This window comes from Trachinotus anak, unplaced genomic scaffold (assembly GCF_046630095.1).
Source record: "Trachinotus anak isolate AG129_WGS33_773 ecotype Australia unplaced genomic scaffold, CSIRO_AGI_Tana_v1 ptg000013l, whole genome shotgun sequence".
Taxonomy (NCBI): domain Eukaryota; kingdom Metazoa; phylum Chordata; class Actinopteri; order Carangiformes; family Carangidae; genus Trachinotus; species Trachinotus anak.
Window position 1 is genome coordinate 26,710,422 of NW_027273864.1, and position 17,225 is coordinate 26,727,646.

At 43.4% G+C, this 17,225-nt stretch overlaps 4 protein-coding genes across 6 annotated transcripts; 3 read left to right on the forward strand and 1 right to left on the reverse strand.

Moving 5' to 3' along the window:
* Positions 1–308: 308 nt before the first annotated feature.
* On the reverse strand, positions 309–5,064 carry mkrn2 (makorin, ring finger protein, 2). The gene is made up of 10 exons (XM_071495321.1): positions 4,845–5,064; positions 3,851–3,979; positions 3,582–3,715; positions 2,806–2,928; positions 2,474–2,649; positions 2,059–2,124; positions 1,828–1,976; positions 1,435–1,545; positions 814–958; positions 309–711 (listed from the first exon to the last, which is right to left on the reverse strand). The coding sequence occupies exons 1-10, from the start codon at positions 4,868–4,870 to the stop codon at positions 544–546; spliced, it is 1,227 nt and encodes a 408-aa protein (XP_071351422.1). The 5' UTR covers positions 4,871–5,064; the 3' UTR covers positions 309–543.
* A 224-nt stretch (positions 5,065–5,288) lies between these two features.
* Positions 5,289–8,479, forward strand: mkrn2os.1 (MKRN2 opposite strand, tandem duplicate 1). 3 transcript variants are annotated; one of them, XM_071495325.1, is made up of 6 exons: positions 5,289–5,410; positions 5,579–5,635; positions 5,736–5,954; positions 6,648–6,694; positions 6,978–7,146; positions 7,296–8,479. In XM_071495325.1, exons 3-6 carry the CDS (start codon positions 5,743–5,745, stop codon positions 7,501–7,503), a joined length of 636 nt encoding a protein of 211 aa, XP_071351426.1. In that variant the 5' UTR covers positions 5,289–5,410; positions 5,579–5,635; positions 5,736–5,742; the 3' UTR covers positions 7,504–8,479. The 3 variants fall into 3 exon arrangements, with proteins under 3 accessions (XP_071351426.1, XP_071351425.1, XP_071351424.1); XM_071495324.1 differs by having other exon boundaries at positions 5,319–5,410; positions 5,579–5,656; XM_071495323.1 differs by lacking the exon at positions 5,289–5,410 and having other exon boundaries at positions 5,523–5,656.
* A 134-nt stretch (positions 8,480–8,613) lies between these two features.
* Positions 8,614–11,140, forward strand: mkrn2os.2 (MKRN2 opposite strand, tandem duplicate 2). The gene is made up of 4 exons (XM_071495322.1): positions 8,614–9,137; positions 9,725–9,774; positions 10,197–10,365; positions 10,470–11,140. Exons 1-4 carry the CDS (start codon positions 8,935–8,937, stop codon positions 10,708–10,710), a joined length of 663 nt encoding a protein of 220 aa, XP_071351423.1. The 5' UTR covers positions 8,614–8,934; the 3' UTR covers positions 10,711–11,140.
* A 348-nt stretch (positions 11,141–11,488) lies between these two features.
* tsen2 (TSEN2 tRNA splicing endonuclease subunit) lies at positions 11,489–16,182 on the forward strand. The gene is made up of 12 exons (XM_071495319.1): positions 11,489–12,029; positions 12,629–12,695; positions 12,795–12,834; positions 12,933–13,202; positions 13,875–14,034; positions 14,146–14,220; positions 14,573–14,623; positions 14,733–14,877; positions 15,017–15,053; positions 15,367–15,478; positions 15,562–15,651; positions 15,891–16,182. The coding sequence occupies exons 1-12, from the start codon at positions 11,859–11,861 to the stop codon at positions 15,948–15,950; spliced, it is 1,278 nt and encodes a 425-aa protein (XP_071351420.1). The 5' UTR covers positions 11,489–11,858; the 3' UTR covers positions 15,951–16,182.
* Positions 16,183–17,225: the final 1,043 nt, after the last annotated feature.

Below are 17,225 nucleotides of genomic sequence, written 5' to 3' on the forward strand. Positions count from 1 at the left end.
AAAATACCCCACATGTGATGTCAAGTTGTAAGAGGGTGTGTGGAAACCATGTCTCCAGAGGACAGTTAAATCATCTTCTGAGGTCACAGAGGTAAAGGATTCCCTTTCCCAGACGGCCAAAGTCCTACTTGTCCATCATGTCACATTTCATGCCCATAGTATCCAAATTCTGCTTGGAGACTTTTTATTTTTTATTTTTGTTTGTTAGTTTTGTTTTTTTTTTTACACATGGGGTTGGGGGGTTGTTTTCCAAAAACTTAGAAAAAAAAAGAAAGAAAAAAATGAATGCAGCACAACACCACCTGGTGACATCACACTTACTCTGTATTTACTTATTTACACCATAAATAAAATATCAATAATATATCAATAATCAATTACTAAATATGTGGACATGATGAAACACACCACAGAGCTGCAGAGTTATCACATGATTTAATATATCGGTCATGTGACCAACAAACATGGCTGTCAGTCTCAAAACCCCACACAGTCGGATGCCCCGCCAGTTACCATGGAGACCAGTAAAGACTGGGCTGGCCTCTACTGGTCTGTAGTGGGTGGGGTTTCCGGCCCTTCGTGGCTTGGACCTGACATCTGCATGAAGAGCTCCCTCAGCTCTGCCATGTCATCATCGAGGGATGGCAGGGGCGGGACTGAACGCTGCTCGCGCTCCTCGATGAAGTCCCACAGACGGACGCTGTTCATGAACTGAGAAAACAAACATAACACCGTTAATAAACTACAAAATCCAGGAGCACTGAGCCAATGGACTACAACTCTAAATCAAAAATGGTAGCTGTGGTTTCTGACCCGGACATTTCCCTCTGAGCTCATCTGTTTCCGCGGCCGGTTGGGTTCTGCTCGGGTTCCGTCTGGGAAGGCGTGAAGGTACAAACACTTCCCTCCAAAGGGACACGAACCGCGACCTTGATCGAAGTACTTACAGGCCTTCTTACTGCAGACACAGAAAGGAAAAAACTTTGCAGTGACCTGCAGTGGGTTTCTGGTGCTCTCTAAAACTGTATCAGATCTGAGGTCAGTCTGTAGTGGAGGTATGAACCTACAGAGGGCAGCAGGCACCTCACTAATAGATGTATTAGAAATGTTTAGCAACATCATCTTAATCAGCTGAAAGTGTAATATACAAGAATAAAATGACAAACAGGCGAAGAATATATTTGTCTTATTAAGTCAAACCTAAAGTCAAAGAACTGAGCTTTAAAATGTTAACTCATGTTTATCCTGGTGCAAAAAGCAACATTAGACAATAAGAGAAGTGGACCTTGTGAGAAAGGTGAAACATGATTTCTTCTTGAGCGCATTAGTGTACACGGTCTGTTAAAGCTCGAGTATTTGAATAAGCTCCTGCGATTTCATTGGCTGCAAACCAGCAGGCAGACTTGGCCACTCAGGCACAGACAGGTAGCTCACCTGACTCCAGACTTGAAAAGGTCTATGAGGTGGTCCTTGTCCTCCTGAGCCTCCACCCAGTAAACAGAGGGGATGACAAACTCTGAGACGACCCGACACTCCGGACATGATCTGAGACAAAGAGACATTTTGTCAGAATAACGGAGACCTTGTCCTAAACTCCACAGTCCCTGTCCCAACTTCACAGACTCTGTCCTGAACTCAAATATTCTACCCCAAATTCACAGATCCTATGACGACCTGACACGCCGGACACAACCTAAAGAGAGACATTACATCAGGCAAACAAAGACTCTGTCTCGACATCACAGACCCTGTCCCAACCCGGCAGACTTTGTCCTGACCTCACAGACCTTTTCCTTGATTCTGGTCTTAATACGAACAGACTCTTACTTAATGATGGTGTTGCTGAAGGTTCTGGTGCAGCGCCACTTTCGGATGCAGGCCAGACAGAAGGTGTGACAGCAGGACGAGAGAATGCCGAACCTGCGGTCCGACGGGTTTGCCTTCTGCACCACCACCTCCATACAGATGGAACACACCTGAACAACAACAACAACAACAATAGTTACTGCTACTGTTACTGTCACCATAACAACCAGATCAGTGACTGAATGAACCCACCTTGTCCTGGCTGAGCTGGGCTGCAAACGCCTTCTCCATGTCGGCCTCAAAGGCCGCCAGACACATCTGCAGACAGACCGACAGGATCAGTGCTATCCAACCACCCTCCATATTAAACTACAGGCTGAGACCAATATCAGTGTAGTCCTATCAGACACGAAGTCAGGCTATGTTGTAACAAATGGTTTACATGTTTGATCCTCTGTGTCTCCAGGGACACTTCATCTGTAAACTCATTTGAGCGATGTTGGCACAGTGGTGATCTGACTGACCGCTCCTCATCCAGTTATTGTTATAAGAAGCTCTGGTTTCTCGTTTGTTTCCATATACCCACAAGTGAGTCTTAATAAATCCACCAGAACATGAACGACTGCTCCTTTACCTCAATTAGATTAAATTAAATCAATGTGCACACCTTCTCGTGCGCTCTTCTCTGCTCGGGGTCGTGGGGGTGGAGGACCTGCAGCCCGCACACGTCACACAGGTCGCCATGGAGATATGTACAGTTTTCTTCATAGAAGCAGTGTCCAGTGGCAGCATAGGGACACAGCTGGGGAAGGTTCTGGGAAGTCGCGCTCACTGGGGGAGTGGCTACAGAGAACAATTATTATAATAAATACAAATACATACTGTCAGCCGTGACTTAACATCCATTAACTTCATCGCTCAGGATCCCTCATCATTTGTTACTGATTACATCATGAACAGCTACAAGCCAATCAGAAGCAAGTGCGTTGCGTGTCCAACCTTGTTCTTGTGCTGAAGCATCCAGGCCTGTCCTGATGGCGTCCACGTATGACTGAGGAGCTGCAGCTGTTGTGACCTCTGGCCACAAACTTTCTGCTGCGGCCCCGAACATCCTGTCCACACCTAGAAGTGACAGACAGACTCAGTTAGATGTCAGACATTTCAGTTTAGATTCAGTTTAATGTATTTACGCTTATCTTCTGTGATGGTTGTGAACTTCTTTCTTTCTTTTTCCTCATAATAGAAAGAGTAATAATTGAGCTTGTATGCAGCTGGAGGTGTTTGCGGCACCTTATCAAATGTATGAATACATCCATACTAAAACCTTAAAGTGGAGACAAAGCGCTGAACAACATGAGTGTTGCTTTAGAACCTGGATAAGATATGGTTCTGCAATCAAACCTGAAATTCAACTAGTTATTCTGGAAAATTAAATAGTATTTTGCTTTTTCACCACTAGGGCGCAGCCATCTTTGAACAAGCCAAATAGTGACATCACAGGAATGTTTTTTTTACTTTATTTGGTCTGTTTAGGTATTATACATTATTTAGCCTTTAATTGTAATGGGGTTAATAAATGAGATTAATTAAGTGTCTGTCTGTCTGTCTGTCTTTCTCTTTGTCTATTTATCCATTTGTCTGCTTCTAACTCTATCTATCTGTGTCTGTCTGTCTGTGGACCCTAAAGGAAGTGATGTACCTCCCCACTAAGAAAAGTTGGACATGTGTCTATCGTGTCTGAAGCCAAGTGTATGAGCGTGGACAGTGTTAGTCACCTCTGTCTCTCAAGACCAGGTTCCTCTTCACTCCACCTCTGCCTGAAGCCCCACCTCCAGCTCCCCCTCCACCTGCCTGATCCTCTGAAGCTCCTCCTCCCCCACCTCTGAATGGAGGCTTGATGTGGTCATACCTGGACACAGGTCATAAACATTTGAGTACACACAGGAAGTTATGTAACTGTTTTACTGTAGTCTGATGACAGTAAACACAGGATATGACCGGATGTTACCTGGCAGGCGGGCGTTACCTGTCAGGTGAGTGTTACCTGCAACGTTCTCCGTAAGCACACACTCCTCTCTGGTAGAACTTGCAGATGGTGGAGGGTTTACTGTTGTTCAGGTCATGAGAGAACAGACAGCGGCTGCCCTCTCTGCACACCCCATGGAGGAAGTACCTGAAACACAACATAGGTGTTACACCGGCTGCTCGGGAAGCGACATCAGCAGCTTTCAACAAACACACATCATGACAACAGAAAATGTCCTGCTCTGTGATTGGCTAGCAGTACAGGTCAACAGTTTAATCATTAATCTAAATCAGAGCTTAAGGTCTTTTCACCCACCGGTTGCCATAGCAACAGTACTGATGCCTCAGACCACCTGGAACCTCCTCAAGAACTGTTTCAGTCTTGTCAAGGAGCATTTTTACTTTTTTAAAACCATTAGAACCTGATTCATTCTGGTTCCACTTCAATGAGTACTTCAACCCCCTCAAAGACCTTTTTTAACCTTTCCAAGCACAACTTGAACCAAACCCAAACATATCCAGGTTACTGTAGCTCACTATACAACAGTGAAAAACAGCACATATTCACATGAAAGAGGCTAAAAACCACCGATTGGTTTAAATTCAAAAACAAAATACATGAATTGTTAATAATGAATAAATGTTCAGATTCATTTGTGAATGATCCGCTGATCATTCACAAATGAATCTTCAGTTTAATGTTCAGTCTGTCAATAATCGATCAACTGACAGATGGTTCCGGCTGTAAACAGACATTAAACCCTCCCCAGCTCCGTTAAACCCTTGAACACCACCACCCACGCAACCTGACAGACAGACAGGAGGGTCCGAGTGAGGTTGTACCAGGTGAGTCGGGGTCAGTTTGACTCAGTTTGAAGTTCAACACAAGCTAACAAGCTAAAAACATTAGCACGATGCTAACGCGTCCGTCGAGTTCTCGGCGAGTAACAGCGCGAAACTCAATCCCGGACAGGTAACAAAGAGACAGGTAACTGACAGACGGACAGACTCACCTGCAGGTCACGTGTTTGGTGCTCATCTCCTTCGCTGAGCTTCAGCTATGACGGCTGCTTCAGAGTTGTCGCTCCGGTGTCCCGTTCAAACAGTTCCGACGAAGCGCCGCAGTCACAGCAGCAAGGTTCCTATGAGCTTTATTTGACTCACCCGCGGAGAGTGGATCCACATTTACCCAGCTACTGCCCCTCAGCACAGATGTATTTTGAAGTTTACTAATCCATTTTAATTTATAGCTGTTAAAAAGAAAACTGGTCGGAAATAAAGCTTAAGGTTACACACAGTATACACAAAACTGTCCTCATAATCTTTGTGCTGTTACAGACAGAACAGCAAACTCTACAGAAATTACAGCTCAACGACCTCCTGACATGAGCAAATATTAATATTATTCATTTGAAGCGGCCATCTTCTTATTTATACCAAGTGACTTGATCCAGGGTGGGAGAGGAGAGGAACAGGGGAGGAACGGAAGCCGGGAAATGCGTCAGGTACAATTCCTGCAATTACAGTCGCACACCTGCAAACCGGACCCCGCCCCTGCAGGCTGCGACACAGAGGAGAGGTGAATCTCGCCCTGAAACTGATTATGTTGCTGATTATGTTGACCATAGTCCTGCCAAGTGTCAAAATCTGTCAGATATGAGCTCATCATGACAGTAATATTTTTTTTTATTGCCTATCAGGAGAAACTTGAACTTCACTGACATCTTCCCTCATTTTCTTTATACAGCGGACTTTTCTGTGTGACACAACAGCTTTGCTCTGCAGCCTGAGCCTCATGCTTCAGGTGAGCTGTGACGCTTTGCAGGTGAGCTGTGTTTTTGTGCAGCAGTGGCCCCGCCTCTACCTGGTCCCCCGGTTCACTTCCTGTGTGTCCCTCTGTCCAGAGTCCTCATGGAGATCAGAGACTTGCTGCGGTTCAGACACTGCGGCCGGACGGTCTACACGCTGGACGGCGCTGCGGGACTGTGGTGCCCGGTTTGCGCCCAGGCGGTGCGACTCGGCCTGATGGACGCTCCGGTCCGGATCCAGGTTCCGGTCGGGAACGGACACCGGGCGGCCTGCTGCTTCCTCATCGCGTCCCGGCAGGGAGTGGCTGCGTTCAGGTACACTGATGTGCTTTATTGTTTCCCACCCCAGCTGCAGGACTTTGTAGAGTCTGGGCTGCTAATCAGTGGTGGAAGAATCACTCAGATAAATACTAGATAATACTGCATTACAAGAAAAAGTATTATCCTCCATTATGGCTGATTATAACATTTTATTTTATGCTATTCTTTCTATTTAATTTTTCTTTTCTGTTTTTAAAAATTTTTATTATGCATTCAATTACTTAGATTTGTATTTAAATTTGATTATTTACATAATTTCATTTTACTTTTTGTTGTATTTTTATATTATGTTGTATGTTATGTTATTTTCAAATTAAATCAAATAATTCATAATTTAATATTAATTCTATTTTGTTTGTTTTTATTTATTTCAGTTCATTTTTATTTATTTTCATGTAATTTCATGTCAGATTAACTGTAATTCATATTTTGATTTAATTTAAGACAAAATTCACCTGCTTATGACTCTCATATTCCTGCCTTTACATCTGCACATGCTGTGACATTATTTATTTGTGTTACATTCATTATTTAATATCTAACGGAAATAGTCGGACCATCATCAGGAAGTCAGTGAGAAAGTTCTGGATCAACTCTGAGGATACTTCATGGATCTTTTATGTCACGTCAAGTGTTTTTTACAGCACATCAGCATCTTTAAAAACTTAATTCGGTTTGTTTTCACAGAGAAGAGAACGAGTCTGAGCTTCATGTCGGCATCTCTAACTCCGAAGGTAAGGGTTTATTTTATTTTACAATTTTTTTTGTTTTTTGTTTTTTTGTTTACCCTTTATCATTTTATAAAATGTATACCTACTTTTTATTTTCTTTATTCTTATAATATTTTATTCTACTTATTATTTAATTACACTTTTCATTTTTGTTTTAGCCTTCTTTTATTGTTTAAGTATAACTGTTTTTATTACATTTTTATATTTTACTTTACTTTAGCACATTTATTTATAGATTTTGATTAAATTTAATTGTAAAATTAAATTGTATTGTGTGATGTTGCAGGTGTGGTATTTAGTTACACAGAGTCAGGGGTTCAGTGTCAGCAGCAGGGATGGGAACAGAGCATCGTTGTCCCTCTGGTTGCCCCGAGCAATGATAGCCTCAGTTTCAGGATGCTGTGGGACAAACAGCTGGAGGCATACAGTCATTTGAACATCTGGACACCAGACAGGTCAGACCTCTCTCTCTCTCTCTCTCTCTCTCTCTCTCTCTCTCTCTCTCTCTCTCTCTCTGTTGTTTAATGTGTTTTTCTGTTTTTTTTTGTTTGGTTTTTTTGCCTGGTCGGCAGGTAAAGCAGCGACAGCTCTTTTCTCTTCCCAGGTTCTGGGAGCAGAGGGAGTTTGGGTCTTGTTGCTATGGTTTCGCCCTGAGCTTCATCAACCATGTGATGAGGGAAGAGTGCAAGCAGCCAATCAGCAGAGAATGTTTTACCTCTCAGTACATCCTGCCCAGGATAGAGATGACCTCCAGGTACCTGTCAGTGTACCAGCATGTCTGTCAGCACGGATACTACAGCACTGCAGAGTAGGATGGTCAGTGAAATACCCACCAGCTTGGTCTATTTGCTGGAAACTGTCAAGTCTCCTGAGGTCCCTGAACTACCCACTGGCTTTGTCCATTTACTGGAACACTCAGCTCTCCCAGGGTCCTTGAATGGTTCGGTGTATTTGCAGGAAACACTCAAATCTCCCAGGCCCCCTGAACTACCTGCTGGCCTGGTGTATTTTCTGGAGCGCTCAGTCTCCTGGGCTCCCTGAACTACACTCTGGCTTGGTTTTTGTAGGGAATGCTGGGACCACTCTCTGCAGGCAGCACAGATATTTAACATACCCAGTAGTTATACTTGATTATTTCTGTCATTTAACTTTAAGCCTAAAAAGAAATTCACCGGTGAAAATTCAAATTTCTTTTGCGGAAATATTTATTGTGATGGTAGAATTTGCTTCACTGGTGGAATCGGGCTCTATCAGGTTGTATAGTTGTGTAGCAAGTAGATGCTGCTGATCATGTTGAGTGAACCTCCAGCAGGACATTACAGTCAAAAAAACCTACGGTCAGAGTAACTCATGTTTATAAGGTCTGTAGCCTGCAAATAAAAACATGCAATGTTAAATTTAATCAACTTGGCATTTACATTAAGTCAGTGATAAAACTTCCTGTTTTACACTGTGGTTCTACGAAGGGTTGAAACACGTGATAAAGAATGTTTCTCATGCTTTTCCGCACGTGGCTTGTTAGCTCATGTGTTTTGTTGTTGTGTGGTCAGACACACCTGAGCTGACAGATCAGATCTCTCACACACACAGTTTGATAGGTGAGATGGAAAAAGTGTTGACCTACATTCTGTCAGTCTACTAAACCAATCAGATCGCATCATCTTATATTTTTAAAGTTCAACTTGTTTTTTGTTTTTTTCATTATTCTTGTACACAAACAAAATCAGACAGAAAAAAACGTGAATCTGCAACTATTTTGAAAATTGATTAAAATCAGTTTTTCCTCTGGTTACATGGATGAGCTGATTCTGTTTCCTGTCATAGTAAACTGAAGTCAGAGCGACACAGATACCGCTCTTCAGTTCGGCTCTCCTGTTCAGACTGAAGCAGCAACAGGTGAGCCGGCTCACATGACCGTCTGTCTGACAGCAACTACAACCTGATAGGCCCCAGCTGGGGCAGGGATGTCATCTGATAGGCTGTAACCTGGCAACCAGGTGTGTCACAGAGGAGGAGAGAAGAAGAAACAGAAGAACACAAGACAGATAGAGAGGTGCAGAGGAATTGAGGAGTGAAAAGAGGAGGAACAAGGGGCTGAAGAGATAAGGAGGGAAAGGGAGGAGTAAAAAAGGACTGGAGAGTCAAAGGAGGAGTTAAGGAGAAAGAGGAGGAAGAGGAGTCAAAATAAGAGTTGAGGAGCGAAAGGTGGTGTGAAGGAGTGAAAAGAGGAGTACGAGGAGGAGATGGAGCGCAGTGTGATCCGGTTGAGTCACTGTCAGAAGGACATCTTCTGTTTCTCGGTGCCGGAGGATTGTCCGAGCTGCGGGGAGGTGCTGAGGGGGAACAGACTACAGGAGGCGCCGGTCAGCCTCCCCTCCCCCTTCACCAACGGACACAAGAGCTCCTGCTGCCTGCTGGTCGCACCTGCACACGACAACCAGGGCAGGTAAACACACACAGGAATCAGTTCATTAGGAACACCTGTAATGAATCCACCTTCATGAAAGGTTCTAATGTTCAGATTTTTCTATAACTGTGTTAGAGATGTATTGGTTCAACTTTATCATTCATCTGTTTATATTATTTTGATAACCCTAAACTACACCTGTCTCTAACCTGAATCTTAAAACCAAGTCTTAACCCTCAAACAACAGTCTCTACCTGTGGGGACCTTAATATTTGTCCCCACAGTGACACAAGTCAGGTTGAAGTCCCCAGCAGGATATACACACCAACACACCCACACACACACACTGACACACAACAACCAGAACAACTACAACAAGTGCATACAGGTAGATATATACAGTAAATATACACATGACCAAAACAGGTAAATTCTAGAAATTATTTTATCAAATTGAATTGAAGAAATTGAGACTTTAAAGAACTTGTAACTAAGATTAAACCTGTAGTTTAACCTGGTTTAAACCTGTTGAACCTGTTTAAACCCATCTAAACCAGTTTAAACAAGTTTAAATCAGGCTGAACCAGTTCATCTAACCAGTCTGTTTCCTGCTGTGTTTTCTTCAGAGATTTTGATGGGACATCAGATCTGCACACTGGCATCTCCAACACTAAAGGTAGGATTCAGAGGTCAGGGGTTAGGGTTCAAAGGTCAGGCTGGTGGTCTGATAATAGGTCTTTTCTCAGTCTGCGCTCTCAGCCACATAAGTGGAATTTAATGTTTTCAAAGCAGGAATGTGGTTAAATCAATCTGCGCTGATTTCTCCTTCACTTAATTCAATTACTGCAGCATCTAAAATCAGTGACATTACACACACTGCTCACTGAGTTTACCTTCATTGAATCATTAAATCTATTTGTACAGTCACTGTCCTGCTTTACTGTGATTGGCTCAGCTGTTTCAGAGCACGACACCAGTGATGTGATTGGCTGGCAGTGTCTTCATTACTAAACCCTCTGATCTATTCACTTTCACAGAGCCCTTTAACACTGTTGTAGCTCTGCTGCTTCCTCAGGCGTTGTGTGTGTGTGTGTGTAGGAGTTGTGTATAACTACACTCGGGGTGGAGTCCGTAAAGATCAGAGTGGGTGGGAGCGCTGCGTCAGTGTTCCTCTGGTCCGACCCGACATGTTCCACCTGCTGGCTCAGTGGGACCAGTATCTAGACCACTTCTCTGACGGACCCATGTGGGACCCCGCCTGGCACAGGTACACCTCACACCTGACAAATGAAAACATATATGCACCTTTGACCTGTTTCTCTGTCCCCTTGTCCCTGACCACCTGTCTCTGTCCACGTGTCTGTGTCTCAGGTTCGATGAGGACCACCAGAACTGCTTCACTTACTGTCTTCACTTCATTAATAGCGTCCTGGCAGCAGAGGGGCGGAGCACTCTGAGCAAAGAGACCTTCACTCAGAGCTTCATCCTGCCGAGGATGAGGAGGGTCACCAAATACACCACCCTGTTCCAACACATCCAGAGACACCAGTACTATATGGTGGACAGACAAGAGGACAGACAAGAGGACACAGAGGAGGACAGAGCAGTTTGACTTCCATCGCAGAAAGAGCATCACGAGAGCGTTCAGCTGCTGGAAGAATCGAAACTTTAAATTTAGTTCAACAAAAACATTCAATGATTCCTTTTTAAAGTCTCTATTATTTATATGTTGTGTGCTTTCATTTCAAAACCGAGACATTTCAATGTAAATTTCAGTAACAGCTGGAAAAATGGAGGTGCTCTAAAACTTTTGACTGGCACAAAACACAAAGCACAGATAGATGTGTGGATATGAACATTATGTGTGTGTATAAGTGCTGAGTACACATGTCAATATGTACTGAGCATATTTGTTTTTCTCATGTTGACAGGAACATGTCTGTCTGTGTTATAACTGTCACAGCTTTGAAAGAAAGTAGTGTGTGTGTGTGTGACAGTTTGGAAATCTTTGACAGACAATATTAAAACATGATCGTTCACAAGTTTCGCCAGCAGTGTTTCTACGCCACACACTAATTCAACACTCATTCAACAGTGATGCCTTTGTTTTGTATTTTGTTGAGTGTTTCAAATCTTAAGCTTTATATCCAGTTTAAAATCTGGATGGGACCTGCCTCCCCACGATTTGGAAAAATTCATTTAAATTTTAAAAAGTCACAATAAGGATTTTTACACCTTGATTCAGTTTTTTACACAACTTCCATATATTATCTTTAATCTCAGCTAAGTTTGATGCAAATTTCAGGCCATTCATAAAATAGTTAATATTCTTCAAGCCAATAACGCAGTTTAGCTTCAGATTTTATTTTTCAGATGTCTCCACTTCAAAACAACACTTCATTAACATCTGACATCTCATGTCTTCTTCTTCTGGAATTATTTTACACATTTAACTTCAGACAAACTAGACCTGAACTTATCAACAGTTGTTTTTTTTTTTTTTTTGACTGAAGTGAACCCGGCAGCAGGAACTTAGAGAAGCCCCCGACAGTTCCACCCGGACACAGATTCTGAGACACCGCAGTGTGCTACCGCAAAACAAAACCAACCAGAAAGTTTGTAATGAAAGAACCTAAAAACAAAGCGGACAGAAACGGTATGCTAGCGGCCTGACAGGTTATTAGATGAGGAGCTAATAGCAGCAACATCAGCTCAGTCCAGACCCAGCTCCAGCCCGGTCCCAGCCCGGTCCCGGACAGCATGCAGGCGGAGTTTCGGGCTCCTCGGCGGCGCAACCGGGTCCGGGAGCAGTACGTTGCTCCGCTGCCAGTGAGCTGCAGCCCGGAAGAGAGGACCGACCTCCGGGCGGAGCTCATCAACCAGCATGTGTTGGTCTGTCATCCGGACCACATCCAAAAGATCCACAACCAGGTCAGACTTAAATCACATCTCCTAAAACCAGGTCTGTTTAAATCCACATAATCTGAAACCAGGTCGGATTTAATCCACATCACCTTTAACCATGTCTGAATTAAACTACATCACCAGAAACCAGGTTTTAGTTCACCCACATTGCCAGGTCTGAGTTAAACCACATAATCTAAGACCAGGTCTGTGTTAGTCCACATCATCTGCAACCAGGAGTTAGTCAATGAGCATTTCCTAGAACCAAGACTGACTAAATCTACATCATCTGAAACCAGATCTGACTTAATCCACATCATCTAAAATCAGTGTTAGACACAGAAACCTTAACTAAAATAAAGAATATACCCAGTGTTCAGCATAAGTTACCACGGTGATTTACCCCGGTAAGAAGTGAATCATAACCCTGAAAACCCAGGGTTAAACCTGAAGTTAGCTGAAGTTAACCTCAAATCCTGCTACGTAGTACAGGCCTCAGGTCTGAGTTAATCTACATCACCTAAAACCAGGTCGGAGTCAGACCACAGCATCTGAAACCAGGTCTGAGTCCTGAGCCGATTGGCGAACTTCGTGTCTCAAGCTGAACAGATTTTGTTTTGTGTTAGGGTTATTTTGGGAAAGGCGTCCTGTCCAGAGCCAGACCAGACCACAGTATCTCCGACCAATGGGAGCGTGAGTGTACACCCACACAGTGACATCATCATCATCATCATCAGTCTGGTCCAATCAGTGCTGTTGGCTGAAGTCTGCTGGTTCCTGTTTCTGTTACAGAGCATGAAGATTTGTTTCTACCTGTCATCTCACAGTCCAGGTCAGTGACATCACATGCTTTCTGTTCCCATTATGACATCACATCCTGTTTGTTCACATGATGACATCATATCCTGTTCTTGCCTCCGACCTCTCTAGGTATGAGGAGCTGCTCAGGTGGGCCAGGGCAGCTCTCTCTGCTCAGGGATTGGATGATGAGGCTGTCAGTCAAACCCTGCTCAAACTTTCTCAGCCTGTAGAGATGGAGGATGTGAAGAAGGAGGTGGGAGGGGGAGAGAACGGACAGAGGTGGGAGCAGGGGGAGGAGGAGGAGGAGAAGGGGTCAGGACCAGAGGGCGGAGTCTGTCCACATACAAAGAAGCCTAAGTCGGGGTCAGAGGTCGAGCCAGAGGCCAAGAGAAGCTGCAGGTAGAGTGGTTGTCCACCAGATCACCAGACTCCATTGAAGGGTCCATATATAAAATATAAAATTACCTTTAAAAGCAATAAAAACTAATTTGAATAAATAATAGCTATTTAAATGTTATGCATGAAATCAAGCAAGAAACTTCTCTGCCCAAGCGTGCTCTTGTATATTAAATGGCACCTCTGAGACAAATAGCACAGAGCTGACAGATGCAAATGCACCACAGGTTGTGATTACACTGGGGTCAGCCTCTTTCAGCTGCCCCAGAACGTTTTGCAATTTCACTGTGAGTTTTATCTGCAATTTAATGTCACGGAATCAAGGTGAGCACTGACTTTTACTCTTTGTGAAAGTGAAAGTCTTCACCTGGTGACAGTGTTATGTAGAGTTGTGTGTATATTATATCCCTTAATCTGACCAATTAAGCACATTTGTCATCACAAAATATTTCACTAAATCAGGTTTAATCAGGACTTTTCACTATTGCAGTATCTGTCTAGTCTCCACCACAACACTGTGGAGGTGAATGAAGTTTAGTTTGTGCTCTTTCAGAAACAAAGTCTGATAATCCACAGATATCTGGACGCAGATTTCTTCAGAGGAAAACTGAAATGAAGAAAAATGCTGGAAATGTGATTCTTAACTCAACTTTGATCCTTATTTTCACATCTCAGGTTGGACTCACAAGACCTGAGCCATGATCACAGCTCAGACCAGGACTCCGACTCCAACCTTGATCCTGACCCAGGCTCTGACTTTAGCTCTGACTCTGATCCTGAGACTGAGCCTTTGGTTCCAGGTCCTGGTTTTGTCCTGGTGGTTAGTGACAGCGAGGTGAGTCCTTATCTGGATCCAGATCTATTTTCACTGCCAGACCCACAGTTCAGTTCTGGTTTGTTCTGAGATCCAGTTGTGTTGAATCAGTGTGTTGTTGTGTGTCTGCAGGTCGGTGAGGGGGTCAGGGAGGTCAGGCGGACTCCGTTCTACCTGTCAGAGTACCTGCAGCTCAGTCTGGAAGAGGTAACTCACCAACACTACAGTCACTCTGTACTGTAGAACTGGATCAGTCCCGGATCACGTGTCCATCAGAATGGATCACGTTCTGACCTGTGTGTGTGTGTCTGTGTGTGTGTGTGTGTGTGTGTGTCTGTGTGGGAAACTGAAGGTTAATGAGTCCAAATCAGATATTAGATTTTTTTCCCATGGAGAGCTCTTTCACAGCAAAACACACACACACACAGAAAGAGAAAGAGAGAGAGAGAGAGAGCAAACCAGGAAAATACTGCTTTTAACCTGTTAAAATTATTGCCATAATATAATTATAGCCAACACTGGATTTCTGCCATGACCATATAGTACCTGTCACCTACAGGCCTTCTTCCTGGTCTACAGTCTGGGCTGCCTGTCTGTCTACCTCCAAAAGGTAAATGCCTGTCTGTCTGTCTGTCTGTCTACTTCCCCCAGGTGTCAAATCTGGTTTCGTAATACATCATTAAATGACCTCACCATTGTCTTTTGCTATGATTGGTCAGGAGCCCCTGTCAATCATCCAGCTGTGGGGGACATTCCGGTCCCTGCGTCCCGATTTTGTCAGCTCATACGCAGCCTATCATCACTTCCGCAGCAAGGGATGGGTCCCTAAAGGAGGGGGTGGGGCCAAGTATGGCGTCGACCTCAGTAAGATACACACACACACACTAGAACACACCTGTCAGAATCTGTGTAAAAATCATTCACTCCTCCCTTTACCATCCACATTCTGCAGTCAGCTGTACATTTCATATGATGAACTTTATTTTTACTTTTGTGTTTTCAGTGTTGTACAGGAAAGGCCCACCTTTCTACCATGCCAGGTAACACACACACACACACACACACACACACGTTTGTCCCTTTGAGAAAACTCATTGAAAAAAACACATCCTCAGCGTGTAACCTAAATCTGGCCCTAAACCTGCGACAAACCACACTGACATAAAGCTGAGTCTAACTTCTGACCCAAAACCACGTCTAAACCATCCAACAGAAGTTAAGGTTAAGGAAGTGAAGACCAAACAAAATCCCTATCAAAAAAAGGTTCTTTTCACAAACTGTCCTCCCTCTCTTCAAAAATGTCCCAGAAATGCACCTACTATCCCTGATATTGTCCCCCTCCTCTTGCTGTAGTTACTCAGTGGTGATTGAGCGGGTTGACGATGCATTCAGTTGCTCTGGGCTGCGTCCATTTACGTGGCGCTCTCTGGCAGCTCTCAGCAGGATCACTGCCAACGTCTCCAAGGTAAGGACCTGTCGGATTTCATTAGATCAGACTTTATTCTGGTTCTTATTTCACCCTGAAGATTTACTGTGTTTGTTTTACAGGAGTTGATGATGTGTTACATCATCTATCCAGCTGACCTGTCAGAGGCTGAGCTGGACTCACCTGAGTGTCTGAGCAGACTGAAGGTCCAGGTAAGATATTTATATATATATTTATATTTATTTGTAACAAAAATGCCAAAAGTTTTTTAGTTCTGCTTCTCAAATTAGAAAAATAAAAACTCCATGTTGTAATTGCACAACAAATGCGAAGTGAGGCGCACAAACTGGAAACAGGGAATAAACACTGATGTACATGAAGAGATGAAAACATCCGATCTGTGTGGAGTTAAATACACACTGCTGTCATAAATATTTTTTTTTCTCTACAGGAAGTGATCGTCAGCAGGTGGGTTTCCTCCAGAGAGCGAGCAGAGCAGGACGACATCTGATTGGCTCACAGGAGAAACAGGTGGTGTCACAGAGTGACACAAAGTGGCGATGTCATTAAGAGACTGATGTTAGCTCGGAGTCAAGAAGTGAACGAGTTGGAAACAAGAAGACAAACATGGACCTCATGAAAAGACCAGCTGAAATCATATTTCAGTTGTTTCAGTGTGAAATAATGTCAGTGTGTTTTTGAAGGTGTTGCTTATAGTTTTTATTAAAAGGAAATATCGGAAAGGGGTGTGTCTGTGTTTGATTGAGATCAGCTGTAACAGTGAACTACAATCCAATCAACCTAACCTTATCATATTGTACCACATTGTGCTCTGGAATTTATTTCATTCTATTCACCTGATCATCAGAGATCTTGTAATACATCATCTGGGAATTGAAAATGTCACAAAATTATGTGCCAGACCATCAGGTAGATAATGCAATATTTGACTTACTTCACTAGTGAAACTTGTGAGCACCATGTGTGACTACAGTATTTCGGGGTCGTCGTGGTTACACAACGGGCTGATTCACAATGTCCATATCTAAACAGCTTCTGTGTGTCTTTCAGTTCATATTTACTGTCCCTGATCTTTATAGAGAGGCGTGTCAACCCAGACACCTGCACAATGCCCACAGTCTTCAGCATCTTAGGACAAATCCTACCCACCTGGTGGGTCTCGACAGCTCTGCCTCCTCTGCGGAGGATATGTAAGTTGGGCTCAGTTGGAAAGTTTTTCTTTAAATGACCCTAACTTTGGCTTGACGGACTCTCACAGGTCCCCAGCCTCTCAAAGGGTGCAGGAATAATTCTTCCAAAACTTCCCGGTTCACATTCTCTACATCTTTGGGTTTACCAGATCTGTCCAGAAGCCTTCCCCACCACTGGATCCACCTGACCACCAGGTGCTGATCAGCTGACAGCTGTGCTCCTCTCTTTACCTGAGTGTCAAAGACATACAGATGAGGATCTGATCATGTGACCACAAGTTTGATCACTGACTTTTAGCCTAACAGTCAGGTCCAGATCAAGTAACAGTTCTTGCCACTCAAGGTCAAAGTACTATAACTTTTTATACTTTCAGTTGTTAATACTTCTGTACTTTTACTGCAGTAATATTTTTAAGCCTTTTACTTGTACTGGAATATTTTTACTTGTAAAAATTATAAGCGGTACTTATAGTTGGTAACTTGGATTTCTGGATTTCTTACAGATAAATATTTGTCTTACATATATGTAAGAAATTAGGTATTGTAATTATAGCTCAACCGATTTGAGGCCGATA

Coding starts and splice junctions, on each gene's coding strand:
- mkrn2os.2 (XM_071495322.1), top strand. CDS start 8,935: ATGGAGCGCAGTGTGATCCGGTTGAGTCACTGTCAGAAGGACATCTTC. Junction 9,138..9,724: donor GCACACGACAACCAGGGCAG/GTAAACACACAC, acceptor TGTTTTCTTCAG/AGATTTTGATGGGACATCAG. Junction 10,366..10,469: donor TGGGACCCCGCCTGGCACAG/GTACACCTCACA, acceptor TCTGTGTCTCAG/GTTCGATGAGGACCACCAGA.
- tsen2 (XM_071495319.1), top strand. CDS start 11,859: ATGCAGGCGGAGTTTCGGGCTCCTCGGCGGCGCAACCGGGTCCGGGAG. Junction 14,878..15,016: donor CAAGTATGGCGTCGACCTCA/GTAAGATACACA, acceptor TTGTGTTTTCAG/TGTTGTACAGGAAAGGCCCA. Junction 15,054..15,366: donor CCACCTTTCTACCATGCCAG/GTAACACACACA, acceptor CTCTTGCTGTAG/TTACTCAGTGGTGATTGAGC.
- mkrn2os.1 (XM_071495325.1), top strand. CDS start 5,743: ATGGAGATCAGAGACTTGCTGCGGTTCAGACACTGCGGCCGGACGGTC. Junction 5,955..6,647: donor CAGGGAGTGGCTGCGTTCAG/GTACACTGATGT, acceptor TTGTTTTCACAG/AGAAGAGAACGAGTCTGAGC. Junction 7,147..7,295: donor AACATCTGGACACCAGACAG/GTCAGACCTCTC, acceptor TTCTCTTCCCAG/GTTCTGGGAGCAGAGGGAGT.
- mkrn2 (XM_071495321.1), bottom strand. CDS start 4,870: ATGAGCACCAAACACGTGACCTGCAG. Junction 2,650..2,805: donor TGCTTCAGCACAAGAACAAG/GTTGGACACGCA, acceptor TGTTCTCTGTAG/CCACTCCCCCAGTGAGCGCG. Junction 959..1,434: donor CTTTTCAAGTCTGGAGTCAG/GTGAGCTACCTG, acceptor CTGTGTCTGCAG/TAAGAAGGCCTGTAAGTACT.